This window comes from Oncorhynchus tshawytscha, unplaced genomic scaffold, assembly GCF_018296145.1.
Source record: "Oncorhynchus tshawytscha isolate Ot180627B unplaced genomic scaffold, Otsh_v2.0 Un_scaffold_6196_pilon_pilon, whole genome shotgun sequence".
NCBI classification, from domain to species: domain Eukaryota; kingdom Metazoa; phylum Chordata; class Actinopteri; order Salmoniformes; family Salmonidae; genus Oncorhynchus; species Oncorhynchus tshawytscha.
The window spans coordinates 291,903-314,517 of record NW_024609747.1 but is presented as its reverse complement, the minus strand read 5'-3'; the positions used below and the strand labels follow the sequence as shown (position 1 = coordinate 314,517).

General features: G+C 31.9%; 1 protein-coding gene across 1 annotated transcript in view; it reads left to right on the top strand.

Moving 5' to 3' along the window:
• Window positions 1-22,615, top strand: part of LOC112240973 (isocitrate dehydrogenase [NADP], mitochondrial) — a 105,382-nt gene that overhangs the window by 20,113 nt on the left and 62,654 nt on the right. Inside the window, exon 5 of the mRNA XM_042317518.1 lies at window positions 21,712-21,863. Within this exon, the coding sequence (XP_042173452.1) occupies window positions 21,712-21,863 (152 nt within the window). The remainder of the gene's footprint in view (window positions 1-21,711; window positions 21,864-22,615) is intronic.

Here is a 22,615-nt window from a genome sequence, read left to right as displayed (position 1 = left end):
TAACTAGATATAGTCTATTCACCATATTTATAACTAGATATAGTCTATACCATATTTATAACTAGATATAGTCTATTCACCATATTTATAAACTAGATATAGTCTATTCACCATATTTATAACTAGATATATTCACCATATTTATAACTAGATATAGTCTATTCACCATATTTATAACTATATATAGTCTATTCACCATATTTATAAACATATATAGTCTATTCACCATATTTATAACTAGATATAGTCTATTCACCATATTTATACTAGATATAGTCTATTCACCATATGTATAACTTGATATAGTCTATTCACCATATTTATAATTAACTAGATATAGTCTATTCACCATATTTATAACTAGATATAGTCTATTCACCATATTTATAACTAGATATAGTCTATTCACCATATCTATAACTAGATATAGTCTATTTACCATATTTATAACTAGATATAGTCTATTCACCATATTTATAACTAGATATAGTCTATTCACCATATTTATAACTAGATATAGTCTATTCACCATATTTATAACTAGATATAGTCTATTCACCATATTTATAACTAGATATAGTCTATTCACCATATTTATAACTAGATATAGTCTATTCACCATATTTATAACTAGATATAGTCTATTCACCATATTTATAAACATATATATAGTCTATTCACCATATTTATAACTAGATATAGTCTATTCACCATATTTATAACTAGATATAGTCTATTCACCATATTTATAAACATATATATAGTCTATTCACCATATCTATAACTAGATATAGTCTATTCACCATATTTATAACTAGATATAGTCTATTCACCATATTTATAAACATATATATATAGTCTATTCACCAAATTTATAAACATATATATAGTCTATTCACCAAATTTATAACTAGATATAGTCTATTCACCATATCTATAACTAGATATAGTCTATTCACCATATTTATAACTAGATATAGTCTATTCACCATATTTATAACTAGATCTAGTCTATTCACCATATTCATAAACATATATATAGTCTATTCACCATATTTATAAACATATATATAGTCTATTCACCAAATTTATAAACTAGATATAGTCTATTCACCATATTTATAACTAGATATAGTCTATTCACCATATTTATAACTAGATATAGTCTATTCACCATATTTATAACTAGATCTAGTCTATTCACCATATTTATAACTAGATCTAGTCTATTCACCATATTTATAACTAGATATAGTCTATTCACCATATTTATAAACATATATATAGTCTATTCACCATATTTATAACTAGATATAGTCTATTCACCATATGTATACTAGATATAGTCTATTCACCATATTTATAACTAGATATAGTCTATTCACCATATTTATAACTAGATATAGTCTATTCACCATATTTATAACTAGATATAGTCTATTCACCATATTTATAACTAGATATAGTCTATTCACCATATTTATAACTAGATATAGTCTATTCACCATATTTATAACTAGATATAGTCTATTCACCATATTTATAACTAGATATAGTCTATTCACCATATTTATAACTAGATATAGTCTATTCACCATATTTATACTAGATATAGTCTATTCACCATATTTATAACTAGATATAGTCTATTCACCATATTTATAACTATATATAGTCTATTCACCATATCTATAACTAGATATAGTCTATTCACCATATTTATAACTATATATACTCTATTCACCATATTCATAACTAGATCTAGTCTATTCACCATATTCATAACTAGATCTAGTCTATTCACCATATTTATAACTAGATCTAGTCTATTCACCATATTTATAATTAACTAGATATAGTCTATTCACCATATTTATAAACATATATATAGTCTATTCACCATATTTATAACTAGATATAGTCTATTCACCATATTTACAACTAGATATAGTCTATTCACCATATTTATAACTAGATATAGTCTATTCACCATATTTATAACTAGATATAGTCTATTCACCATATTTATAACTAGATATAGTCTATTCACCATATTTATAACTAGATATAGTCTATTCACCATATTTATAACTAGATATAGTCTATTCACCATATTTATAACTAGATATAGTCTATTCACCATATTTATAACTAGATATAGTCTATTCACCATATTTATAACTAGATCTAGTCTATTCACCATATTTATAACTATATATAGTCTGTTCACCATATTTATAAACATATATATAGTCTATTCACCATATTTATAACTAGATATAGTCTATTCACCATATTTATAACTAGATATAGTCTATTCACCATATTTATACTAGATATAGTCAATTCACCATATTTATAACTAGTTATAGTCTATTCACCATATTTATACTAGATATAGTCTATTCACCATATTTATAACTATATATATAGTCTATTCACCATATTTATAACTAGATATAGTCTATTCACCATATTTATAACTAGATATAGTCTATTCACCATATTTATAACTAGATATAGTCTATTCACCATATTTATAACTAGATATAGTCTATTCACCATATTTATAAACTATATATAGTCTATTCACCATATTTATAACTAGATATAGTCTATTCACCATATTTATAACTAGATATAGTCTATTCACCATATTTATAACTAGATATAGTCTATTCACCATATTTATAACTAGATATAGTCTATTCACCATATTTATAAACTATATATAGTCTATTCACCATATTTATAAACATATATATAGTCTATTCACCATATTTATAACTAGATCTAGTCTATTCACCATATTTATAACTAGATCTAGTCTATTCACCATATTTATAAACATATATATATATAGTCTATTCACCATATTTATAACTAGATATAGTTTATTCACCATATTTACAACTAGATATAGTCTATTCACCATATTTATAACTAGATATAGTCTATTCACCATATGTATACTAGATATAGTCTATTCACCATATTTATAACTAGATATAGTCTATTCACCATATTTATAACTAGATATAGTCTATTCACCATATTTATAACCATATATATAGTCTATTCACCATATTTATAACTAGATATAGTCTATTCACCATATTTATAACTAGATATAGTCTATTCACCATATTTATAAACATATATATAGTCCATTCACCATATTTATAACTAGATATAGTCTATTCACCATATTTATAACTAGATATAGTCTATTCACCATATTTATAAACATATATATAGTCTATTCACCATATTTATAACTAGATATAGTCTATTCACCATATTTATACTAGATATAGTCTATTCACCATATTTATAACTAGATATAGTCTATTCACCATATTTATAACTAGATATAGTCTATTCACCATATTTATAACTAGATATAGTCTATTCACCATATTTATAACTAGATATAGTCTATTCACCATATTTATAACTAGATATAGTCTATTCACCATATTTATAACTAGATATAGTCTATTCACCATATTTATAACTAGATATAGTCTATTCACCATATCTATAACTAGATATAGTCTATTTACCATATTTATAACTAGATATAGTCTATTCACCATATTTATAACTAGATATAGTCTATTCACCATATTTATAACTATATATAGTCTATTCACCATATTTATAAACATATATATAGTCTATTCACCAAATGTATAAACATATATATAGTCTATTCACCAAATTTATAACTAGATATAGTCTATTCACCATATTTATAACTAGATATAGTCTATTCACCATATTTATAATTAACTAGATATAGTCTATTCACCATATTTATAACTAGATATAGTCTATTCACCATATTTATAAACATATATATATCTATTCACCATATTTATAAACATATATATAGTCTATTCACCATATTTATAAACTAGATATAGTCTATTCACCATATTTATAACTAGATATAGTCTATTCACCATATTTATAACTAGATCTAGTCTATTCACCATATTTATAAACTAGATATAGTCTATTCACCATATTTATAACTATATATAGTCTATTCACCATATTTATAACCATATATATATATAGTCTATTCACCATATTTATAACTAGATATAGTCTATTCACCATATTTATAACTAGATATAGTCTATTCACCATATTTATAACTAGATATAGTCTATTCACCATATGTATAACTAGATATAGTCTATTCACCATATTTATAACTAGATATAGTCTATTCACCATATTTATAACTAGATATAGTCTATTCACCATATTTATAACTATATATAGTCTATTCACCATATTTATAACTAGATATAGTCTATTCACCATATTTATAACTAGATATAGTCTATTCACCATATTTATAACTAGATATAGTCTATTCACCATATTTATAAACATATATATAGTCTATTCACCATATTTATAACTATATATAGTCTATTCACCATATTTATAATTAACTAGATATAGTCTATTCACCATATTTATAACTAGATATAGTCTATTCACCATATCTATAACTAGATATAGTCTATTCACCATATTTATAACTATATATAGTCTATTCACCATATTTATAAACATATATATAGTCTATTCACCATATTTATAAACATATATATTGTCTATTCACCATATTTATATCTAGATCTAGTCTATTCACCATATTTATAGTCTATTCACCATATTTATAACTAGATATAGTCTATTCACCATATCTATAACTAGATATAGTCTATTCACCATATTTATAACTAGATATAGTCTATTCACCATATTTATAAACATATATATAGTCTATTCACCATATTTATAAACATATATATAGTCTATTCACCATATTTATAACTAGATATAGTCTATTCACCATATTTATAACTAGATATAGTCTATTCACCATATTTATAACTAGTCTATTCACCATATTTATAACTAGATATAGTCTATTCACCATATTTATAAACTAGATATAGTCTATTCACCATATTTATAAACTATATATAGTCTATTCACCATATTTATAAACTAGATATAGTCTATTCACCATATTTATAACTAGATATAGTCTATTCACCATATTTATAACTAGATATAGTCTATTCACCATATTTATAAACTATATATAGTCTATTCACCATATTTATAAACATATATATAGTCTATTCACATTTATAACTAGATATAGTCTATTCACCATATTTATAACTAGATATAGTCTATTCACCATATTTATAACTAGATATAGTCTATTCACCATATTTATAAACTATATATAGTCTATTCACCATATTTATAACTATATATAGTCTATTCACCATATTTATAACTAGATATAGTCTATTCACCATATTTATAACTAGATATAGTCTATTCACCATATTTATAACTAGATATAGTCTATTCACCATATTTATAACTAGATATAGTCTATTCACCATATTTATAACTAGATATAGTCTATTCACCATATTTATAACTAGATATAGTCTATTCACCATATTTATAACTTATAACATAGATATAGTCTATTCACCATATTTATAACTAGATATAGTCTATTCACCATATTTATAACTAGATATAGTCTATTCACCATATTTATAACTAGATATAGTCTATTCACCATATTTATAACTAGATAAAGTCTATTCACCATATTTATAACTAGATATAGTCTATTCACCATATTTATAAATAACTATATATAGTCTATTCACCATATTTATAACTATATATAGTCTATTCACCATATTTATAATTAACTAGATATAGTCTATTCACCATATTTATAACTAGATATAGTCTATTCACCATATCTATAACTAGATATAGTCTATTCACCATATTTATAACTATATATAGTCTATTCACCATATTTATAAACATATATATAGTCTATTCACCATATTTATAAACTAGATATAGTCTATTCACCATATTTATAACTAGATATAGTCTATTCACCATATTTATAACTAGATATAGTCTATTCACCATATTTATAACTAGATATAGTCTATTCACCATATTTATAAACTAGATATAGTCTATTCACCATATTTATAAACATATATATAGTCTATTCACCATATTTATAAACATATATATAGTCTATTCACCATATATAACATATATATAGTCTATTCACCATATTTATAACTAGATATAGTCTTCACCATATTTATAACTAGATATAGTCTATTCACCATATTTATAACTAGATATAGTCTATTCACCATATTTATAACTAGATATAGTCTATTCACCATATTTATAACTAGATATAGTCTATTCTAGATATAGTCTATTCACCATATTTATAACTAGATATAGTCTATTCACCATCTACTATTCACCATATTTATAACTAGATATAGTCTATTCACCATATTTATAAACTAGATATAGTCTATTCACCATATTTATAACTATAAGTCTATTCACCATATTTATAACTAGATATAGTCTATTCACCATATTTATAAACTATATATAGTCTATTCACCATATTTATAACTATAACTAGATATAGTCTATTCACCATATTTATAACTAGATATAGTCTATTCACCATATTTATAACTATATATTATTCACCATATTTATAACTAGATATAGTCTATTCACCATATTATAACTAGATATAGTCTATTCACCATATTTATAACTAGATATAGTCTATTCACCATATTTATAACTAGATATAGTCTATTCACCATATTTATAAACTATATATAGTCTATTCACCATATTTATTTATAACTATTTATATAGTCTATAGTCTATTCACCATATTTATAACTTATAATTCACCATATTTATAACTAGTCTATTCACCATATTTATAACTAGATATAGTCTATTCACCATATTTATAACTAGATATAGTCTATTCACCATATTTATAACTAGATATAGTCTATTCACCATATTTATAACTAGATATAGTCTATTCACCATATTTATAAACATATATATAGTCTATTCACCATATTTATAACTAGATATAGTCTATTCACCATATTTATAACTAGATATAGTCTATTCACCATATTTATAAACATATATATAGTCCATTCACCATATTTATAACTAGATATAGTCTATTCACCATATTTATAACTAGATATAGTCTATTCACCATATTTATAAACATATATATAGTCTATTCACCATATTTATAAACATATATATAGTCTATTCACCATATTTATAACTAGATATAGTCTATTCACCATATTTATAACTAGATATAGTCTATTCACCATATTTATAACTAGATATAGTCTATTCACCATATTTATAACTAGATATAGTCTATTCACCATATTTATAACTAGATATAGTCTATTCACCATATTTATAACTAGATATAGTCTATTCACCATATTTATAACTAGATATAGTCTATTCACCATATTTATAACTAGATATAGTCTATTCACCATATTTATAACTATATATAGTCTATTCACCATATTTATAAACATATATATAGTCTATTCACCATATTTATAACTTATAACTATTCATATTTATAACTAGAGTCTATTCACCATATTTATAAACTAGATATAGTCTATTCACCATATTTATAACTAGATATAGTCTATTCACCATATTTATAACTAGATATAGTCTATTCACCATATTTATAACTAGATATAGTCTATTCACCATATTTATAACTAGATATAGTCTATTCACCATATTTATAACTAGATATAGTCTATTCACCATATTTATAACTAGATATAGTCTATTCACCATATTTATAACTAGATATAGTCTATTCACCATATTTATAACTAGATATAGTCTATTCACCATATTTATAACTAGATATAGTCTATTCACCATATTTATAATTAACTAGATATAGTCTATTCACCATATTCATAACTAGATCTAGTCTATTCACCATATTTATAACTAGATCTAGTCTATTCACCATATTTATAAACATATATATAGTCTATTCACCATATTTATAAACATATATATAGTCTATTCACCAAATTTATAAACATATATATAGTCTATTCACCAAATGTATAACTAGATATAGTCTATTCACCATATCTATAACTAGATATAGTCTATTCACCATATTTATAACTAGATATAGTCTATTCACCATATTTATAACTAGATCTAGTCTATTCACCATATTCATAAACATATATATAGTCTATTCACCATATTTATAAACATATATATAGTCTATTCACCAAATGTATAAACATATATATAGTCTATTCACCATATTTATACTAGATATAGTCTATTCACCATATTTATAACTAGATATAGTCTATTCACCATATTTACAACTAGATATAGTCTATTCACCATATTTATAACTAGATCTAGTCTATTCACCATATTTATAAACATATATATAGTCTATTCACCATATTTATAACTATATATAGTCTATTCACCATATTTATAAATAACTAGATATAGTCTATTCACCATATTTATAACTAGATATAGTCTATTCACCATATTTATAAACATATATATAGTCTATTCACCATATTTATAAACATATATATTGTCTATTCACCATATTTATATCTAGATCTAGTCTATTCACCATATTTATAACTAGATCTAGTCTATTCACCATATTTATAAACATATATATAGTCTATTCACCATATTTATAAACATATATATAGTCTATTCACCAAATGTATAACTAGATATAGTCTATTCACCATATTTATAACTAGGTATAGTCTATTCACCATATTTATAACTAGATATAGTCTATTCACCATATTTATAACTATATATAGTCTATTCACCATATTTATAACTAGATATAGTCTATTCACCATATTTATAACTAGATATAGTCTATTCACCATATTTATAACTAGATATAGTCTATTCACCATATTTATAACTAGATATAGTCTATTCACCATATTTATAACTAGATATAGTATAGTCTATTCACCATATTTATAACTAGATATAGTCTATTCACCATATTTATAACTAGATATAGTCTATTCACCATATTTATAACTAGATATAGTCTATTCACATATTTATAAACATATATATAGTCTATTCACCATATTTATAACTAGATATAGTCTATTCACCATATTTATAACTAGATATAGTCTATTCACCATATTTATAAACTATATATAGTCTATTCACCATATTTATAACTAGATATAGTCTATTCACCATATTTATAACTATTTATATAGTCTATTCACCATATTTATAAACTAGATATAGTCTATTCACCATATTTATTATAATTCTATTTATAACTAGATATAGTCTATTCACCATATTTATAAACATATATATAGTCTATTCACCATATAAACATATATAATTCACCAAATAACTAGATATAATTAGATATAGTCTATTCACCATATTTATAACTAGATATAGTCTATTCACCATATTTATAACTAGATATAGTCTATTCACCATATTTATAACTAGATCTAGTCTATTCATATTATAAACATATATATAGTCTATTCACCATATTTATAAACATATATATAGTCTATTCACCAAATTTATAAACATATATATAGTCTATTCACCATATTTATAACTAGATATAATTCTATTTATAACTAGTCTATTCACCATATTTATAACTAGATATAGTCTATTCACCATATTTATAACTAGATATAGTCTATTCACCATATTTATAACTAGATATAGTCTATTCACCATATTTATAACTATATATAGTCTATTCACCATATTTATAACAGATATTTATAAATTTATAACTATATAGTCTATTCACCATATATTATAATATTTATAGATATAGTCTATTCACCATATTTATAACTATATATATAGTCTATTCACCATATTTATAACTAGATCTAGTCTATTCACCATATTTATAACTAGATATAGTCTATATTTTATAACTAGATATAGTCTATTCACCATATTTATAACTAGATATAGTCTATTCACCATATTTATAATCTATAACTAGATATAGTCTATTCACCATATTTATAACTAGATATAGTCTATTCACCATATTTATAACTAGATATAGTCTATTCACCATATTTATAACTAGTCTATTCACCATATTTATAACTAGATATAGTCTATTCACCATATTTATAACTAGATATAGTCTATTCACCATATTTATAACTAGATATAGTCTATTCACCATATTTATAACTAGATCACCATATTTATAACTAGATATAGTCTATTCACCATATTTATAACTAGATATAGTCTATTCACCATATTTATAACTATATATAGTCTATTCACCATATTTATAACTAGATAGTCTATTCACCATATTTATAACTAGATATAGTCTATTCACCATATTTATAACTATATATACCATATTTATAACTAGATATAGTCTATTCACCATATTTATAACTAGATATATAACTAGATATAGTCTATTCACCATATTTATAACTAGATATAGTCTATTCACCATATTTATAACTAGATATAGTCTATTCACCATATTTATAACTATTATAGTCTATTCACCATATTTATAACTAGATATATCTATTCACCATATTCTATATAGTCTATTCACCATATTTATAACTAGATATAGTCTATTCACCATATTTATAACTTATAACTATTTATATAGTCTATTCACCATATTTATAAACTATTCACCATATTTATATAGTCTATTCACCATATTTATAACTATATATAGTCTATTCACCATATTTATAACTATATATAGTCTGTTCACCATATGTATAACCATATATATAGTCTATTCACCATATTTACAACTAGATATAGTCTATTCAGCATATTTATAACTAGATATAGTCTATTCACCATATTTATAACTAGATCTAGTCTATTCACGTATCTATAATTAACTAGATGTAGTCTATTCACCATATTTATAACTAGATCTAGTCTATTCACCATATTTATAACTATATATAGTCTGTTCACCATATTTATAAACATATATATAGTCTATTCACCATATTTATAACTAGATATAGTCTATTCACCATATTTATAACTAGATATAGTCTATAGATATAACTAGTATAGTCTATTCACCATATTTATAACTAGATATAGTCTATTCACCATATTTATAACTAGTATAGTCTATTCACCATATTTATAACTAGATATAGTCTATTCACCATATTTATAACTAGATATAGTCTATTCACCATATTTATAACTAGATATAGTCTATTCACCATATTTATAACTAGATATAGTCTATTCACCATATTTATATAGATATAGTCTATTCACCATATTTATAACTAGATATAGTATTCACCATATTTATAACTAGATCTACTCACCATATTTATAACACCATATTTATAACTATATATAGTCTATTCACCATATTTATAAACATATATATAGTCTATTCACCATATTTATAACTAGATATAGTCTATTCACCATATTTATAACTAGATATAGTCTATTCACCATATTTATAACTAGATATAGTCTATTCACCATATTTATAACTAGATATAGTCTATTCACCATATTTATAACTAGATATAGTCTATTCACCATATTTATAACTAGATATAGTCTATTCACTATTTATAACTAGATATAGTCTATTCATATAGTCTATTCACCATATTTATAAACTAGATATAGTCTATTCACCATATTTATAACTAGATATAGTCTATTCACCATATTTATAAACTATATATAGTCTATTCACCATATTTATAACTAGATATAGTCTATTCACCATATTTATAACTAGATATAGTCTATTCACCATATTTATAACTAGATATAGTCTATTTTATAACAGATATAGTCTATTCATATTTATAACTAGATATAGTCTATTCACCATATTTATAACTAGATATAGTCTATTCACCATATTTATAACTAGATATAGTCTATTCACCATATTTATAACTATATAATAACTAGATATAGTCTATTCACCATATTTATAAACTAATATAGTCTATTCACCATATTTATAACTAGATATAGTCTATTCACCATATTTATAACTAGATATAGTCTATTCACCATATTTATAACTAGTATAGTCTATTCACCATATTTATAACTAGATATAGTCTATTCACCATATTTATAACTAGATATAGTCTATTCACCATATTTATAACTAGATATAGTCTATTCACCATATTTATAACTAGATATAGTCTATTCACCATATTTATAACTAGATATAGTCTATTCGTCATATTTATAACTAGATATAGTAATTCACCATATTTATAATATATATAGTCTATTCACCATATTTATAACTAGATATAGTCTATTCACCATATTTATAACTAGATATAGTCTATTCACCATATTTATAACTAGATATAGTCTATTCACCATATTTATAACTAGATATAGTCTATTCACCATATTTATAACTAGATATAGTCTATTCATATTTATAACTAGATATAGTCTATTCACCATATTTATAACTAGATATAGTTTATTCACCATATTTATAACTAGATATAGTCTATTCACCATATTTATAACTAGATAAAGTCTATTCACCATATTTATAACTAGATATAGTCTATTCACCATATTTATAATTAACTAGATATAGTCTATTCACCATATTTATAACTAGATATATAGTCTATTCACCGTATTTATAACTAGACATACAACTCTATTCAATCTGTATCGCCTGATAGTCACCATATTATACCTAACTAGATATACAACTATTCAATCTGTATCGCCTGATAGAGCACTGGAAATGTAAAGGTCATTTCCTATTGAGACGACATCTGCAGTGTTTACCGTGATTGCAGTCTCTGCTAACGCGGGAACATTGCCTTTAAATTTCAATCATAATCATCAAAGAAATTGTAGTTGTCACATGCGTGGAATACGGTCTTCTTCGCTGAAGGCAACTTGTCTAAGACAATGAAATGGACTGCCTTGGAGAACCGATCAACGACCACCAGGGTAGTGGTAAGCCCTTGGGATGGAGGTAACCCTCTGATAAAGTCTACAGACAGGTGGGACCAGGGCCCGCTGGGGATGGGCAGAGGTTGTAGCAACCCAGCCGGTTGCTGGCGTAAGGACTTGCTTTGGGCACAGGTGGAACAGGGCACAACAAAGGATCTCACCTCAATCATGTTGAGCCACCAGAATTTCTGCCTCAGGAACTCCAGAGTCCGATTAACCCCTGGATGCCCAGGTAATTTAGAGGACTGTCCCCATTGTAGTACTTGAGAACGGGCTGATTGCAGAATGTAGAGTCTGTTAGTGGGTTCCCCACCGGGGTCAGGTTCTCGGGTCTGGGCTTGTCGGACCGTGGTCTCAATACTCCATATCACAGCGGCCACAATGCGGGAGCTGGGGATGATGAGCTCGGAGTCCCTCTCCTCGTTAGGGACATCCTGTTGGCGGGACAGGGTGTCTGCTTTCTGATTCTTGGATCCCGGGCGATAGGCTGAAATCAAAATCGAGACCTCCGCAGTAGAAGCAGAAGCCTTCACACATGCACCTGTGGGCTCAGACATGTGCGTCCCAGCTGCATGGGCTCCTCAATAATGGGTTCGGGGAGTTTGGGGTGCTCAGGAAACCAGGATAATGGGGTGGTGTCAAAAAGGCGCTGTTTCACGTGTTCTCGGAGGCAGTTGTCGATTCTGATTGCCAGAATTATCAGGGACTCAAGGTCCTCTTCCAGTTCCCGAGAGGCCAGTTCATCCTTGATGGAGTTGAACAGTCGGCTGGCTGCTACTTGTCCGCTGAATGGGTGGTTGAAGACTCGTCACAGCTCGGCAATGAAGGCTAATATATATATTTTTTTAAACAGTATTTTTATTGGAAAATGTTCACCCATATTAAGAGACAACAACAGAGACAAAGCACACAGAACAAAAACAAGAAAGACAGCACCCACTTACACATATCTACATGCATATACGCATACATACACGCACGCACACACACATATACACACCCATACATACGTACACCATTTTCCTCTTCCCACTCGGTGCTTCTCTCACCCCATCACCATCATTGCGTCTCTCAATACATACATTTTAAACAAACTTACAAACAGAAATTAAACAAAAAAGCTCAGTTTAAACCAAGAGGTTAGGTTCCACACATGGAACGTACAGTGTAGTTCTGAAATACATAGATCCCCGCCATTCTAAGAGAATCCTTGCAGCATAATAGCTGATACCTCAGGTTCTAGGTAATTTAGATAAGGTTCCCATACTTTGTAGAACTGGTCTGTTTTAGAATGCAATGTACATGTCAGATATTCCAGAGGCACCCATTCAAATAGTATCTTATGCCAATCTTTAATAGAAGGAACCTTATCACTAATCCACTGTAAAAGGATGTTTTTCCTCGCTGCGAAGGTAAGGATGTTGTAAAGCCTCCTTTTACCGACAGAAGTAACATGCCTCCTAGGGAGACCTAACAGTAAAGAAACTGGGTCCAATTCCAGATCAACCCCTAGGATCTTTTCAATTTCTTGCAGAACACCAGACCAGTATCTTTGTATTTTGGTACATGACCATAAACAATGTGTTAGGGTGCCTTTATCAGTTTTGCATTTAAGACACTGAGGGGAAGAGGAAGTGGGGCTAAAAGCATGTCTGCGATTTGGGGATATATGCAATCTGTGTATTATTCTTAAATGGATTGCTCTTACATGTAGATATTGTTTTTGCATATCTCCAAATGTCCTCCCACATCTCTTCGTCAATGCTAACAGACAATTCTTTCTCCCACACTTGTTTCACCCTCTGTGTGTTGACAGCAGAAAAGGACCTTAAAGTATCATAAAACAGACTTACAGACATTTGGTCTGTAAGGGAAATTGGTCTGTACGAGGAACAAGACTCTGGACATTTTCCCTTTTTGAGAATAAGTGAAATGTTGGCTTCTCTCAGCGTTTGAGGGAGTTGGTCATTTGAAAATGAGTGGTTAAACATATCACGCAATGGCTCAAGGATCAGGCCATGGAACTCTATATAGAACTCACTACAAAACCCGTCTGGTCCTGGGGCCTTACCATTTTGCAGATTCTTAATTGAGAACATTATCTCTTCCTTGGTAATAGGGGAATTAAGGAGGGACCTCTGCTCTTCGGAGATAGTAGGGAGCTCAATCTTACAAAAGAAGTTCTCCATTAATTTGGGTGCATCCTTTGGCAGTTCTGAGGCATAAAGGTTTGTATAAAATTTCTTAAATGAGTCACCTATCAATTTATTTTCATATAAATGATTACCATCAGAATCAGTAATAGTAGCAATTGACTGAGAGTCAGCTCTCTTTTTAGCTAGGTATGCCAAGTGATTTCCTGGCTTATCGCCATGTTCATATAGCTTTTGCCTGACAAATCTCATTTTCTTTTCAGCGTCCTGTGTTAGGAGAGAGTCTAACGTTGATCTAATGACTGATATTTCCTTTAATAGGGCAGGAGTGGGCGTTTTAATGTAGTCCTTCTCTTTAGTTCCTAATTCACCCTCTAACATTTTTTGCTTTTCCCGCTTTTTCCGTCTCTTAGTAGCTGTGTATGACATAATCAGACCCCTGGCATACGCTTTACAGGTCTCCCAAAGGAGCGAGGGGTTATCTGTTGATTGAGAGTTAATAGAGAAAAATGCTTTAAACTCTGTTATAAAATATGATGTGAATGTATGGTCTTTAAGAATGGTTGTGTTCAACCTCCAATGTCTTGACCGATTGAATTCCCCGTTGAGTTTTATGTCCAGGATCACCTCAGCATGATCAGATATGACTATGCTTCCTATCCTAGTGGATAAAAACAGACTGCAAAGACGTCTTGGGCATAAAAAAATTATCTATTCTAGTCTGACATCCATGAGGTGCAGAGAAAAAAGTGAACTCTCTGTTGGAGGGATGAAAAGCTCTCCAGACATCCGCATACCCCAGATCATCACAAATAACTTTAAGTGACTTAGCTTGAGGAGAGAGTGAAGCTATACCACTGGGAAACGTATCAATAAGGGGGTTCAATAAGCAGTTAAAATCTCCTCCAACCACTGCAGTGTCTGAGTTTAATTCTGAAAAGTCTAGAAATGCCTTAGTGAGGAAATCAGGGGGGTGAGCAGGGGGGAAGTAAATATTCATTATGGAAATGTTCTGCCCTTGTAAAGTACCATTAATTATAACAAAGCGACCAAATTTATCTTTCACACAATTCAAGACCTTAAGTGGTAAGATCTTTTTCACCAGAATTGCTACACCTCTACTTCTGGATGTAAATGATGAGAAAAACACTTGACCAAACCCTCCTTGTTGTAATTTCAGGTGCTCCTTATCATCCAAATTAGTTTCTTGCAACAGGGCAATATCAATATTTTCTTTTTTCAAAAAAGACAGTACTTTCTTCCTTTTAATGGGGTTATGGCTCCCTCTAATGTTCCACGTACATACACGCAGTCTGTTATCTGCCATTGTATCTTGACCATTCAATATCCAGACTGGATCCTACTGTAAAAGTGGGGTGGTACCTTTTTCCATGTGTTGAACTCTCCTCTATCTCACTGAGCATAAACAAAAAATATGAACCCTGAACTCGAACTATACTAAACCCAAAAATTAAACATGTAAAGATCCAAAAGGGGGTTTTCCCACTAGCTAACATGCAGGGGATTTCAACTCTCCAATGTAGACTCTTAAGTCTGCATTGCCGCTCAATAGCCTCATCCTTTATATATATGGAAAAGAAAATCAATAGAAGAAAGAAGATTGAGGCTCTTCCACCTAAAACCAAGCCTGGGCACCAATATGGATTCACACATATCTCAGCCTGAGCTATAGCGGCTATTACTTTAGCAAGAAAAATAATAAAGATACGAATATTACTGAGCCGGAGTACGTGAGGACTCACACCACTGTTTCATGATCAGATTCAACCAAAAATAAACAAAGTTATTCAATGCTGTGGAGGTGCAGCTTAAAGTTATTTACCCGAGAGAGTCAATAAACGCAGCAGCCTCTTCAGGTGTGTAGAGCTTTTTAGGTGATCCGTTGACCATAATCTTCAATGTGGCCGGGTACAACAGTGCGTAGTCCATCTTCATTCTCCTGAGTCGAGCCTTCGCCTCATCAAACGCTTTGCGTCTTCGTACAACCGCTGTGGAATAATCATTGAAGAATGAGACCTTTGGACCTTTATGTTGACTACCATCAGAGCCGATGTTTCTAGCCGCATCCATGACGCGCTGCTTGTCGGTGAAGTTGTGGAATTTTATAACCACTGGCCGTGGGCGCTGATTGGGACCGGGTATCGGTGCTTGAGAGCGATGGGCTCTGTCCAACTGCACACGACCAGCCTTAGTGTCCATTTGTAGGTAGCCAGGGATCCATTCCTCAAAGAATTTTACTGAACGTGTCCCTTCAGAATTTTCCGGGAGTCCCACAACACGAATATTGCATCTGCGTCCTCGATTATCCAAGTCGTCAATGTGCTCCGCCATTTCGCGCACCTGTTTCTCAAGTGCTTTTATCTTAGCGTCCATAGATGTAGTTGAAGTTTCCACTGCAGCAATTCTTCCTTCCGCCTCAACAACACGTTTCACAACGCTCTGTATTTCAGCTGAATGGCCTGCTATTGCTTCCAAGACCGTTCTTATCTTAGCATCGATCACTTTAGTAATGTTATCAGTCATCTTTTGAATCATCAGGTCCATTGTGCCTGGATCCGCAATGGTGTTAGCTTCGCTAACGTTAGCTAGCTCCTCATGCACATCCACAGGGGTGGTGGTTTTGGTCGACTTCTTAGTAGTTCTATTGGGCATGTTGTCGGAGATTTTTGCGAAATAGTCATCAAGACTCATTATATGGTAACTTATTTAGCCAATTCTACCACTTTTTCAAGCTAGGAGATTAATGTAAGAATATAAATTTACGAATGCAACGAGAGCTCGCTGATACACCGTGTTCTCTCTACGGCGCCATTTTGTCCCCCCTAATATTAATTTTTTAATTTGACCTTTATTTAACTAGGCAAGCCAGTTCATTGTCAGCTTGGATTTGAACTTGCAACCTTCCGGGTTACCGCTCTAACCACTAGGCTACCCTGCCGCCCCAAGTATGGAGCTGCAGGATGGTGGCTGTGTAACGTGTATGCTAATAATCAGGAAGTACAGAGAGTGAATTTAATAGAACATGGAACAAAACAAGAAACACGAGTAGCGTACAGACATAAAACAAAGGAACAGAAACAATAACGCCTGGGGAAAGAACCAAAGGGAGTGACAGATATAGGGGAGGTAATCAGGAAGGGGATGGAGTCCAGGTGGGTAACAACATTCTTGATCTGGGTGATCTCTGCTGGGTCAATGTTTTGGCAGAAGCTTGCTGTAATATGATAAGGTTGGAGACAGGTGCAGAGAAGAGTCCAGACGAGGAATCAGTGGTTCAGGATAAACATAATACTTTACTGAGAAACGGTGGCCACAGGATCACAGTATACTTGAAAAAACAACAAACAGATAGTCTCAAAAACTCACCCAGGAAACGAACACACACGGTAAAGAATTCAAGCTTCTGCAAAGGACAACAGAAATCACTTCGTTTAACAGGGAAATCATAATGGGTAAATTGGACACACCTGAGTGTTGTCAATGTCTCTAGGATAGTCTCTAACACCCTCTGGTGACAGGTGGACCATGACAGTGCGGTAGCAGAGAGAACAGTCTATGACTTGGGTTACTGTAGTCTTTGACACATTTTTAGGCCTTCGTCTGACACGGTCTAATATGGAGGCCCTGGATAGCATGAAGCTTGGCCCCAGTGATGTACTGGGCCGGACGCACTACCCTCTGTAGGACCTTACGGTCGGATGCCGAGCAGTTGCCATACCAGGTAGTGATGCCATACCAGGTAGTGATGTAACTGGTCAGGATGCTCTCGATGGTGCAGCTGAACTTTTTGAAGATCTGGAGACCCATGCCAAATCTTTTCAAGCTCCTGAGGGGGAAAAGGCATTGTCGTGCCCTCTTCACGACTGTCTTTGAGTGTTTGGACCATGATAGTTTGTTGGTGATGTGGACGCCAAGGAACTTGAAGCTCTCAACCTGTTCCACTACAGCCCCGTCGATGTGAATGGGGGCGTGCTGGGTCCTCCTTTTCCTGTAGATAATCTCCTTTGTCTTGATCACGTTGAGGGAGAGGTTTTTGTCTTGGCAACACACAGCCAGGTCTCTGACGGCCTCTGACCGACTGTCTCATTGTTGTCGGTGATCAGGCCTACCACCGTTGTGTCATCAGCAAACTTAATGATGGTGTTGGAGTCGTGCTTGCCACGCAGTCATTTGTGAACCGGACTAAGGAGGGGACTAAGCACGCACCCCTGAGGGGCCACTGTGTTGAGGATCAACGTGGCATATGTGTTGTTGCCTACCCTTACCACCTGGGGGCGGGCCATCAGGAAGTCCAGGATCCAGTTGCAGAGGGAGGTGTTTAGTCCCAGGGTCCTTAGCTTATTGGTGAGCTTTGTGGGCGCTATGGTGTTGAGCGTTGAGCTTTCGTCAATGAACAGCATTCTCACATAGGTGTTCCTTGTGTCCAGGTGGTAAAGGGCAGTGTTGAGTGCGATTGAGATTGCATCATCTGTTGGGGCGATATGTGAATTGGAGTGGGTCTAGCGTTTCCGGGATGATGGAGGTGATGTTAGCCATGACCAGCCTTTCAAAGTACTTCATGGCTACCGACATGAATGCTACAGAGCAGCAGTAGTCATTTAAGCAGGTTACCTTTGCTTTCTTGGCCACAGGGACTATGGTGGTCTGCTTGAAACATGTAGGTGCTACAGACTTGGTCAGGGAGAGGTTGGAAATGTCAGTGAAGACACTTGCCAGTTAGTCCGCACATACTCTGAGTACACGTCCTGGTAATCCATCTGACCCCGCTACCTTGTGAATGTTGACCTGTTTTAAAGGTTTTGCTCACGTCGGCTGATCACACAGTCATCTGAAACAGCTGATGCTCTCATGCATGCTTCAGTGTTGCTTGCCTCGAAGCGAGCATGAAAAGCATTTAGCCCATCTGGAAGGCGTCACTTGGCAGTTCGTGGCTGGGTTTCCCTTTGTAGTCTGTAATAGCTTGCAAGCCCTGCCACAACCAACGAGCATCAGAGCTGGTGGAGTAGGATTCAATCTTAGTCCTGTATTGACGCTTTGCCTGTTTGATGGTTCGTCTGAGGGCATAGCGGGATTTCTTATAAGCATTCAGATTAGTGTCCCGCTCCTTGAATGCGGCAGCTCTAGCCTTTAGCTCGGTGCGGATGTTGCCTCTAATCCATGGCTTCTGGTTGGGATATGGACGCATGACGTCGTCGATGCACTTGTTGATGAAGCTGGTGACTGATTTGATATACTGCTAAATTCCATTGGATGAATCATGGAACATATTCCAGTTTGTGCTAGCAAAACAGTCCTGTAACGTAGCATCCCCTTCATCTGAGCACTTCCGTATTGAGCAAGTCACTGGTACTTCCTGCTTTAGCTTTTGCTTGTAAGCAGGAATTAGGGGGATAGAATTATGGTCAGATTTGCCAAATGGAGCGTGAGGGAGAGCTTTGTACATGTCTCTGTGTGTGGAGTAAAGGTGGTGTAGAGTTTTTTCCCTCTGGTTAAACATGTGACATGCTGGTAGAAATGAGGTAAACATATTTAAGTTTGCCTGCATTAAAGTCACCGGCCACTAGGAGCGCGGCTTCTGGATGAGCATTTTCTTCATTGCTTATGGCCTTACAGCTCGTTGAGTGCAGTCTTAGTGCCATCATCGGTTTGTGGTGGTAAATAGACAACTGCGAAAAATATAGATGAAAACTCTCTTGGTAGATAGTGTGGTCTACAGCTTATCATTAGGTACTCTACCTCAGGTGAGAAATACCTTGAGACTACCTTAATGTTAGACATCGCGCACCAGCTGTTATTGACAAATAGACACACACCCACCCCTTGTCTTACCTGACATAGCTGTTCTGTCCTGCCGATGTACGGAAAACCCAGCCAACTTTATATTATCGTTGTCGTCGTTCAGCCATGACTCAGTGAAACATAAGATACAACAATGTTAATGTCCCATTAGTCTCGAACGGAGCTCATCCAGTTTATTCTCCAGTGATTGCACGATGGCCAATAGAACGGATGGTAGAGGCGGGTTACCCAGTAGCCGACGAATTCTCACAAGGCACCCTGATCTGCACCCATGTTATTTCCTTCCTTTCTTCGTGTGAATAAAAGGGATTTTGGCCTTGTCTGGGAGCAACATTATGTCCTTCACGTCAGACTCATTAAAGAAAGTTTGAGGTGAGTAATCACTGTTCTGATATCCAGAAGCTCTTTTCGGCCATAAGAGACGGTAGCATCAGCATTATGTACAAAATAAGTTACAAACAATGCGAAAAAACACACAAAATAGCACAATTGGCGCCATTTTCTTATCATTCTGTACCATGCTGAAATTCCATGATACAGATTGAATAGAGGCCACAGTCTATTCACCATAAAAAAGATCACATAAAAACCATATAAAGTTTTTGACATGCCAAAGTGGCTTGCCAAGGTAGACAGTATCATTCCTTGCTGATTCTTCCCCAGTGTTAACAGTTAATCTAGGCCTACTTTAAAAGCTCCCCTGTGTTCTCTACAGGAACTACAAGCCAGAGTTTGACAGGCTGAAGATCTGGTACGAGCACCGCCTCATTGATGACATGGTGGCACAAGTCCTCAAGTCCTCCGGAGCCTTCGTCTGGGCCTGCAAGAACTACGATGGAGATGTTCAGTCTGACATATTGGCTCAAGGTGAGACCAACACTAATATATAATATACTGTGTATACAGTACCAGTCAAAAGTTTGGACGCCTACTCATTCAAGGGTTTTTCTTGATTTTTACGATTTTCTACATTGTAAAATAATAGTGAAGACATAAAAACTATAAAATAACACATATTAAATCATGTAGTAACCAAAAAAGTGTTAAACAAATCTAAATATATTTTATATTTAAAATTCTTTAAAGTAGCCAACCTTTGACCTGACGACAGCTTTGCACACTCTTGGCATTCTCAAAACCATCAAGCGCTATGATGAAACTGGCTCTCATGAGGACTGCCACAGGAATGGAAGACCCAAAGTTACCCCTGCTGCAGAGGACATGTTCATAAATGCTTCACAGAGTTCAAGTAACAGACACATCTCAACATCAACTGTTCAGAGGAGACTGCTTGAATCAGGCCTTCATGGTCAAATTGCTGCAATGAAATCACTACTAAAGGACACCAATAAGAGACTTGCTTGGGCCAAGAAACATGAGCAATGGACATTGGACAGATTTGGACATTAGACCGGTGGAAATCTGTCCTTTGGTCTCATGAGTCTAAATTTGAGATTTTTGGTTCCAACCGCCGTGTGTTTGTGAGACGCAGAGTAGGTGAACGTAGGATCTCCACATGTGTGGTTCACACCGTGAAGCATGGAGGAGGAGGTGTGATGGTGCTTTGCTTGTGACACTGTCAGTGATTAATTTAAAATTCAAGGCACACTTAACCAGCA